This window comes from Galeopterus variegatus, unplaced genomic scaffold (genome assembly GCF_000696425.1).
Source record: "Galeopterus variegatus unplaced genomic scaffold, G_variegatus-3.0.2 Scaffold1776, whole genome shotgun sequence".
Taxonomy (NCBI): Eukaryota; Metazoa; Chordata; class Mammalia; order Dermoptera; family Cynocephalidae; genus Galeopterus; species Galeopterus variegatus.
The window spans coordinates 247,018-255,965 of NW_007727887.1; the positions used below are offsets into that span (position 1 = coordinate 247,018).

The 8,948-nt window shown below is 41.4% G+C and overlaps 1 protein-coding gene across 2 annotated transcripts; it reads left to right on the forward strand.

Annotated features, from left to right (window-relative positions):
- Positions 1-364: 364 nt before the first annotated feature.
- LOC103595458 (heparan-sulfate 6-O-sulfotransferase 3) lies at positions 365-7,452 on the forward strand. Of its 2 annotated transcripts, XR_550946.1 has the most exons (2): positions 375-2,291; positions 4,287-7,452. XR_550946.1 is itself a non-coding variant. In XM_008578866.1 (1 exon), exon 1 carries the CDS (start codon positions 392-394, stop codon positions 1,079-1,081), a length of 690 nt encoding a protein of 229 aa, XP_008577088.1. In that variant the 5' UTR covers positions 365-391; the 3' UTR covers positions 1,082-4,077. The 2 variants fall into 2 exon arrangements, 1 of the variants encoding a protein (XP_008577088.1); XM_008578866.1 differs by lacking the exon at positions 4,287-7,452 and having other exon boundaries at positions 365-4,077.
- Positions 7,453-8,948: the final 1,496 nt, after the last annotated feature.

Here is an 8,948-nt window from a genome sequence, read left to right on the forward strand (position 1 = left end):
ACAAAGGTTTTTTGTAAAAATTAAATAAAATAGCACATGGTTAATAACTTTTTAAAATCATAGTGGTTTTTGTAAATGTAAGATGTTATTGCCAGCAGTAATTCGTGAGTGAATAATTGCTGAATGAATGAATGACTATTCTTCCCACAGCCTCCACCTCCCACTCAGCAAGGAGGAAAAGCTCAACAGACTTAGTCCTGAAAACCTGTCCAAATGTCTTCATGGAAAGAGATGCACATACACCAGGCAAACAATCTTCCTTGAACAGTTGGCAGAAGAGCCCATTGACAATGCCAATATAAAATTGTAGAGGTTCAGAATCCCCGTGTTAGGGTTGTTGACTACTGACATTCTTCCTCTAATTTCTTCCAGGAATTTCTATTACATCACAATGTTGCGGGATCCAGTGTCACGTTACCTGAGTGAGTGGAAACACGTCCAGAGAGGGGCCACGTGGAAAACCTCTCTCCACATGTGTGATGGAAGAAGCCCCACCCCCGATGAGCTGCCTACCTGCTACCCTGGGGACGACTGGTCTGGGGTCAGCTTGCGGGAGTTCATGGACTGCAGCTACAACCTGGCTAACAACCGCCAGGTGCGCATGCTGGCTGACCTCAGCCTCGTGGGCTGCTACAACTTGACTTTCATGAATGAGAGTGAAAGAAACACCATCCTGTTGCAGAGTGCAAAGAACAACCTAAAGAACATGGCCTTCTTTGGGCTCACCGAATTCCAGAGGAAGACACAGTTTCTCTTCGAGAGGACATTCAACCTCAAGTTCATCTCCCCCTTCACACAGTTCAACATCACACGGGCTTCCAATGTGGAGATCAACGAGGGTGCCCGCCAGCGCATTGAGGAGCTGAACTTCCTGGACATGCAGCTTTACGAGTATGCAAAAGATCTCTTCCAGCAGCGCTACCACCACACCAAGCAGCTGGAGCACCAGAGGGACAGGCAAAAGAGGCGGGAGGAGCGGAGGCTGCAGCGGGAGCACAGGGTCCACCAGTGGCCCAAAGAGGATGGGGCCACAGAGGGGACTGTCACTGAGGACTACAACAGCCAGGTGGTGAGATGGTGACCCCCTGCCCTCTCCTCTCTCTCAGGAGGGGGAGGATGAGCAGGGCATTGACCTTCTGTTGCATTACCTTGGATGATTTGGGACCATCTGAGGACATCTGGCTGTATGTGGCTTGATTTGGACATCTGCTTCCTTTGTCTTCATTTTTACCCAGATGGAGATTATCCCCTTTTGTTCTTGACATTTTTTCAATCAGTGGTATTAAGTAGGGTAGGAATGCATCAAATATAGACTACTTTAGAAGGTCAAGGAGAGAAGCACCCTGAAAGAAAGAGTCCCTGCACTCTCCTTTGCAGTGGCAGAGGTTACAGTTTGGGTACTCACAGAGGCACATGTGAAAAGCCAAAGCACGGCTTGGATGTTCTGCTGAAACTGGTCTATTTTCTACTGTCTCTGCCATGAGAATATTGGTCTGTCTAAAGAGAGAGGAAGAGAAGAAACTTCCAGGCCCTAGATGAGGTTTTATGCCAACCCTCACTTGGCTATCGGCCCTCATCTTTGAACTCTATTTGAATGTGATTTAAATCATAAGCAGAGTAAGGTGTTTTGTTTTTGCAGTTGTTTTTAAACAAAATGACCCTGCTCTTGATCATTAGATACCTAAATTCTGCAAACCCCCAGCACCATAGCCCTAAGCCATGTTACAGGGAGTGGATACAGGACAGGGATGGTGTGACCCCTGAGAAAAGAACATCTGTAGGGGCACGTAGGAGAACTTGCCTGTTTACTAATGCCTAAAGCGATCACACTTCACTCATTTTTATTTCAATGTGAAGAATGAATGATAAATTAAGAGAGAAGAAAAACAGGAAGATAACTGTATGTCTAACATTTCCAAACTGACTACAAAATGTCAGTTTTTAAAGGAATATTTCAGAGTTTAACGTTTTTGGAGCAGTCATCTTCTTTGATATGGTACTGCCAGCTTTGAAATTCTGCTATCACAAAGAAAAAGACCTTTAAGAAGACCTTGGTCTCAAGAATAGGAGCTTAGGTAGCATGTATATAAAATATATTCAGTATTACTAAATGAATAACTGATTTAGGCCAGCAGACCTGGAACACCATTAATGGGATGGTTATCCTAGGAGTTTAGATAGACTTAACCTCCCAACGTCTTGAATATCTTCAGCTTGATAAAACTATTTTCTTCCCACATGATCTTTACCTGTCGTTAGACTGGGCAACAGCTGGCAAATCAGGCTTGAAGGTATAAAACTGGACCAAAAGTATGTGCTGCCTTGCCAAGTGCTTCTTACTTTCACCTTCTCCTGATCACAACTACAATAACAAAAAGTTTCTTGAATAAAAAGGATAGAAGTATGGAAGAGGGAGTAGAAAGCCTTTGCCTAGCATTTAGGAGGAGGATCAGAGTGGGTAGAAAATCTCACAACAGATTGATCTGATCCATTCCTTCAAGGAGCTGAAGGCAAAATGAGTGAAACCTTAAATCAAATTGAAAAGCCTATTTCGTTGATACCCAGCATGTCTGATGTTGAAGCCAGCTTTACGTAAGCCACTTCTCAGGCTCCAGAATACTCTCTCTGGACTTGAGAGTCAACCAACCCACAAGCATTCATGGTGTGTCCACCTGTATGAAGGGGAGCCCAGCGTCTCCATCAAGTAGAGGTCTGGAGAGGTGGTTCTGATACGCCTCTCACTGCCCTGGGCTCATCTGTGGTGCAAAGGAAGGCATTACTGGGTAGCTACCTTGGCGAGGTGGCCTGCAGCAAAGGGAGGCCCTTTCTGCACCTTAAATATATTCTGAACAAGGTAGATATTGTTAGTCCAAATTTCATAGATGAGAAATGTGAAGCCCACAGAGGACTGTGGCTTCCTCGCAGATTGTAAGCTAGGTCTAGCCGACTGCAAAGTGCAAGGCCTTTTTACCCCATTATGTTGCCCATATGGGACAAGGGCTCATGCTTATCACCAATCATGCAAGAAGCCAGCTGTTACTGCCCAGAAGTGTTTATCTCTAACTCATGTAGGTGGCACAACTGTAACAGTGCCAAGCTAGCAGTGACCCAGAGACATGCTGCCTTGGCTGAGTCCAGTCAAAGTTCATTTCCCATCACTGACCCATCAATGAGAGATTGATGACTTTTTAGGCAGCTGTATATTTAGAGCCATTATACAAGGGTGAGTTAAAAGGAACCAAGTAAATATTGCTTGTGAGTTGGAGGGATTAGGTTCACTAAATATTTGTCTCCCTTTCCAGTGATTTTTTCCTAAGGTAGGAAGGGAGGGAGAGTTGCAGCTGGGATTCATGAGCAGCTCTCTATCTTCAGATTTTGTTGTCAGGATCTAATGTTCTGTCTAGAATAGCAAGGCTGCAAAATTATCCTTCTGCCTGCCACTGTGACACACACATACACACACATGCACACACAATAACAATTCAAATTCAGTGTTTTGTCATGTGGAAAATCAAAACAAGTTAGAAAGCATTCAGATTGTTTCCTTTAAACTCACTTTAAATCTTTGGCAGGGAATTCAGGCACAGCTGAAACTTGGAGGCAGCTCCTGCTAACTTCACACTGTTCCTTAGGCTCCTTGGGATTTATATAAAAAGGCTTTCTACCGCCTTGCTGCTGAAGGCTTGATGTAGGGGGCTCCACCTGAGACCAGGTATCAGGATGTTCAGAGGAGAAACCATCTCTTTGTGTTGGCCCGAGGCCAGTGCTGAGTAAATTAAAAAGCCCGACATGGGCTTCCTCCCTCATATCATTTCATCCTAAAGCAGCATTCTTGTCATCTCCCTGGTGTCCTATGTGGATAGAAATGCAGAGGTGAGGACACAGTTTGTTCTCTGAAAATTGACTGCACACCTACATGGTGAGTGAAGCTCAGGGAAGAGACAGCAGCGGAAGGCATCTGGGCTTAAGATCGTGGGAAGTCAGTGGTCTTAAGATCCCAAACCAAATTAATTCCAGATATGTTAGCATCAAAAGCCCAAAAAGAGGCCAAAAAAAAAAAAAAAAAAAAAAAGAAAAGAAAAAGAAAAAAGAAAGAAAAGAAAAGAAAAAATCCCCTATTGATGCCTATAATTCCCAGGGAGAGATCCCCTCCCTTCTCTTGGCAATGGTGGCTCCAGTAACCACATTGGGATGGGCATTCTCATGTACATGTGCATGTATATATGTGTGTGTTTAAATTTTATTAAGGACCAAAATATATACTATCTATTTTTTTCTTTTTCTAGCTTTTTGGCAGCCTACTCTTGGTAACTGGATAAAACCGCCCTGAGAATTATTTGGATACTCTTACTAATAACCAACAATTTTAACAATCAGTGTTAGATGATCATTAAGAATACCATGTATGTTATTAAAAAAATATAAAGATATGTTTCTTCTTTTCTAAAGGAGGTAATTTTGTCATAAATAGTTTGATCAAAGGTGTGAAATATGAGGATCCATTTGGTTACACTTTAAATAAAGTTTTTCAAAAGTATGAGTACTAATATTGGGAAGGAAATCTACCAGATAAACCTAGCAAGGAGGTGAGAATAGATAATTTAAAAATAAATACAAGTATATTGAATAGGATTCCCATTTGGCTGTTTTAACAGAGAAACTCAAAATAATAGTAACTTCAATAAGATCGAAGCTGTTTCTCTCTCAAAGACAAACTGGTTTGATAGCTCTGGTATGTAATATCACCAGAAGTCCAGGCCCTCTCTTGCTTTAATGTGCAGCATGCACCTCATGGTCCAAGGTGGCTGCTGTAGCTCCTGCCATCACATCTACATTTAAGACAACAGAGAGGAAATGGAAGGGAGGTGCACATACTGATTCCAGTCACATCTCATGGACTAGAACCTTGACATTAGCTATATCTAGCTGCAAAGAAGGATAGGAAATGTTTTTACTATTGGTTGCCATGCACCTTATAAATGTGGGAGCTCTATTATTAAAGAAACAATGTAAAATCTATCAGTCTCTGATGCAAAAGAGAATTGAAAAATATTTCAAGTGTTTTTCAATGTCATTTATTTCATCATATGTTTTGCAAAGGATAAGATTAAAATTCATCACTTTGTATAGCATTTAATGCTTTTCAAAACATTTTTACATTTAATATCTCATTTGATCTTTATTACATTTTTGTGTGTTAATAGGACCTCTATTCATTATCCCATTTGAAATGGAGATTCAGAGATGTTGAAAGATTTCCCAAAGATTCTAATTTATTAGCAAGAAAGTTGCTCAGAGACCTAGTCTTTTGACTTCATAGCTTTTCCTACTACTTTATGCTGCTTAACATTGGTATTGGGATTGGGAATTGCAAGAATATGAAATCTAAATCTTTATTGATTTATATCATCCCTTACCTTTTTATGGAAATGCAGTGGCTTAGAAAATGTTTCTCTCTCCAAGAAGACTGGTCAAGTTGACTCTCAACTCCCTCTCTCTTAGCAATGAAATGCCCACGCAATGGGCAATGTTATAGGAGGGACTGGGAAGCTCTCAAACTCAGGGGAGATATTCAGACAACCTGTTGCTGGGTGTTCACCCCATCTGACCCAAAAACTATTAAAGATGAAGTCTGTTGGAATGTGCTCACAACGGCTTAAGGAAGCTCAGCATTAGAAATATTCAGAATCAGTAGCTGTCTGATTAGTGAAGCTTAAGGAGTGATCAATAGAACCCCTTCTCAAAAAAGATCTCCTGTTCTCTACTCCTTCCCCAGGTCCCTGGTATTTTATCAGCAATGTATTGCTTTATTCCTTAAAGGTTTTATTTGCTGTTAAATGAGTCCCTTTGCACATTTACTGGAGAGAGGAAATGCTTCAGGCTGTCATAAGCTGGCATCTTCACTGAGAGGGTTTATATAATTTCTTTCCAACCATGACCCCCAGCTGAGAAGAAGGTCCCATATAGTGGGATCATGCAGAGTTAGGGGGTTAGGGAGAGTAGGGTAACTATAGAGGAAAGTGGCTCCTGAAAGGGGGCAGATCTTTCACAGGTGGAAAGATGATGAATTAAATATGTGCCAACCAATACTGGAAAATAGGAAAATGACTAAGATGCAATTTCTCTCCTCAAGAACAAGGGCAGGCTGGAAACATGTGGACTGTAATTCTTTTAGCCATTTAGAAGAACAGAAAAGGAAATGAGGCTCTTGAGGTGGAACCTGAGCTTTAGGATGGTTTTAGTGACTGAAGCCTGATTGATGAGTTGGCGGAGCTGGGTCAAAGAGAAAGCTGGGTTGGACTTGGGCAAGAACACCCTGATCTGATCACAGCTATGACTCAAAGGGTTTCCTTTCCCATTGTTATTTCTCAATGGTCACCAGAACTCTAACTGAAAGTCCTCAGGCTGGGTTCAGGGCTGGCTGAGGCTGATATTTCTACCTGCTTTGTGTCATCTGGGGAATATGCAATGGTTTTTTCTCCAAGGCAATTTGGCTTTCCTTTTTATCCTCTTTCTCTGTCTCTACTGGATGTAAGCCAATGCCTGCAGTTCTGTCACCATGTTCACCTAGATGCATCTGAACTAATTCCCTGAAACTTTGAATTAACCCTTCTGTGTAAGTGGGCAGGTCCTTTGCAGCCTAATGGATGAAATGCACACAGAGCCATCTTCCCAGAATATTGACAGAAGCAACCAGCCTTGCAGAGATGCTGAGATTTCCAAAGGACTGGCCTGCCTATGAACACCAGCAACACTTGCAAGACAAAAGCCTCTGAACTTCCAGGCAAGGATGAAGTAACCTAATGGAACTCTGGATCTGAGAACGCGTACACATAAATGTTTCTTGAGCCTATGTTCTAAATTGTCTATGGAAAAGATTGAGACTGTCATCCTTTGACACATTAAGTGGAACTTCTGTGAGTTACATGTTCTGCCTTGCTGTAGAAAGGGCCAGATGTCAGTGCTGAAAAACCAGTTCTTGCCGGGGAAATCAGTGTTCTTAGGAGCAGAGTTTTGTCATTCATGATTTTTGTCAACGTCACATTTGTCTTCCACTCCTTGTCATTGTTCTTAATGATGTGGTCATCTTTTCTTTTTTTTTCTCTCTCCCTATTTTTTTCCCCCAGAAATACTTTCTGGGTTTTGCTTGCATTATTTTTCTTTTAACATATCAATTCAGTGAAAGAAAGAAAAATCTGGACCTTTATCTCGTGCCCATTTTAGATGTAAAGATAGTTATTCAATAGATAGTAAATTATTTCTCCTAAGAGATATTTCTTTTAGTTTCTGTGCAATTATATGTACGAATTCGGTTATTAGGAGACTGTATTGTGATATTATCAAACTTTATTGCTATTTAAAAATGATAGTTTGTAGAACTGAGGATTTCCATTGATGTGAAGCACAATTTAATGAATAAGTTAACATATTAAACTGTTGTGATGTCAAGAACAATTGTTTCCCCTGTGTTTTTTGTTAGAGACATTTTTGCAAAATGAAAGTTGGATAAACACTTTAAGGGATTTATGGAAATTGAATTCACAGGATCAGCTTTGTCAAACTGAAAATCCATGCCTTGGATACAAATGTGGTTATTGGATGTGAAACTTTAAAAACCATAAAAGACAAAGAAAATATGGATTGAAACAGTTTAGCACCTCTGAGGCCAGGGAGGATTTCACAGGCTCTCAAACACATAAGCGTCTAAAACTGTGGCTCTCCATGACTCTCCCCCTCACTGCCCACCTGACACACTGAAATCTGCTGTGAAACATGGAAGTGCCACCTGGAGAGGAAGGGATGAGGTAAAGACTTGAGAAAGAGCATGAGGCAGAAACAGGGATCTGGAGCAAAGGATCTGGGAAATCAGTCTAAAAGAAAGAAAGAGGAATGGAAGGAAAGGAGGGGTGGAGGAAAGGGAGGAGAAAGAATAACACCACAAACAGCAATAATGAACACTAAATGGCCTCTCTACCATTTCAATATGTATGGGTCAATGTGAGATTTGTTTAAAAAAAAAAAACTAGTTCCTATAATATAAGCAAAGAAGGAGAAAGTTCTAGTGGAGGAAAAGTTTATTCATTCAAAAATCCCTTTAACCATGTAATTTATCATTTTCTTTTTGTTCTGTGGATGTAGGAATTGTGAATTCCTCCCTTGCTGTTGGGTGAGATTTGTAGCTTTAGAAAAATGTCACTTCTGGATATTAGTCCTTTGTCAGATGTGTATTTTGCAAATATTTTCTCCCACTCTGTTGGCTGTCTTTTAGCTCTGTTAATTGTTTCTTTTGCTGTGCAGAAGCTTTTTAGTTTGATATAATCACATTTGTTTATTTTTCCTTTGGTTGCCCGTGCTTTTGGGGTCATATTCATGAAGTCTGTGCCCAGCCCTATTTGCTGAAGGGTTTCTCCTATATTTTCTTTAATAAGTTTTATTGTTTCAGGGTGTATATTTAAATCCTTAATCCATTTTGAGTTGATTTTAGTACAAGGTGAGAGATATGGGTCTAGTTTCAATCTCCTGCAAATGGATAACCAGTTATCCCAGCACCCTTTGCTGAAGAGGGAGTCCCGACCCCAGTGAATAGACTTGATGCCTTTGTCGAAGATCAAATGGCAGTAAGTGCGTGGGTTAATTTCCTATCCACTCTCTGCCCATGCCAGCCAAGGGCCATACAGAGTAGAAAAAGAGTCCTTGATGAATTCAGTGAGCCTGAGGAGGGTGAGGACAGAAACAGAGACAGAGACAGAGACACGGGAGGGCTATTTGCTTCCTTGTTATAGAAGTTTGGCACTTTTGTCCCACAGTGATAATAGTATCCCAGTGTTCAGTTGAGGCTCCCCCCTACTTCCCATCTCTCAGTCCATCTGTTTCAGATGAGGCTGACTCTACCCCCAGGCCCAGGGGCAGAATACGTGACCCAGGCCCAGGCCACACTGCCCAGACCA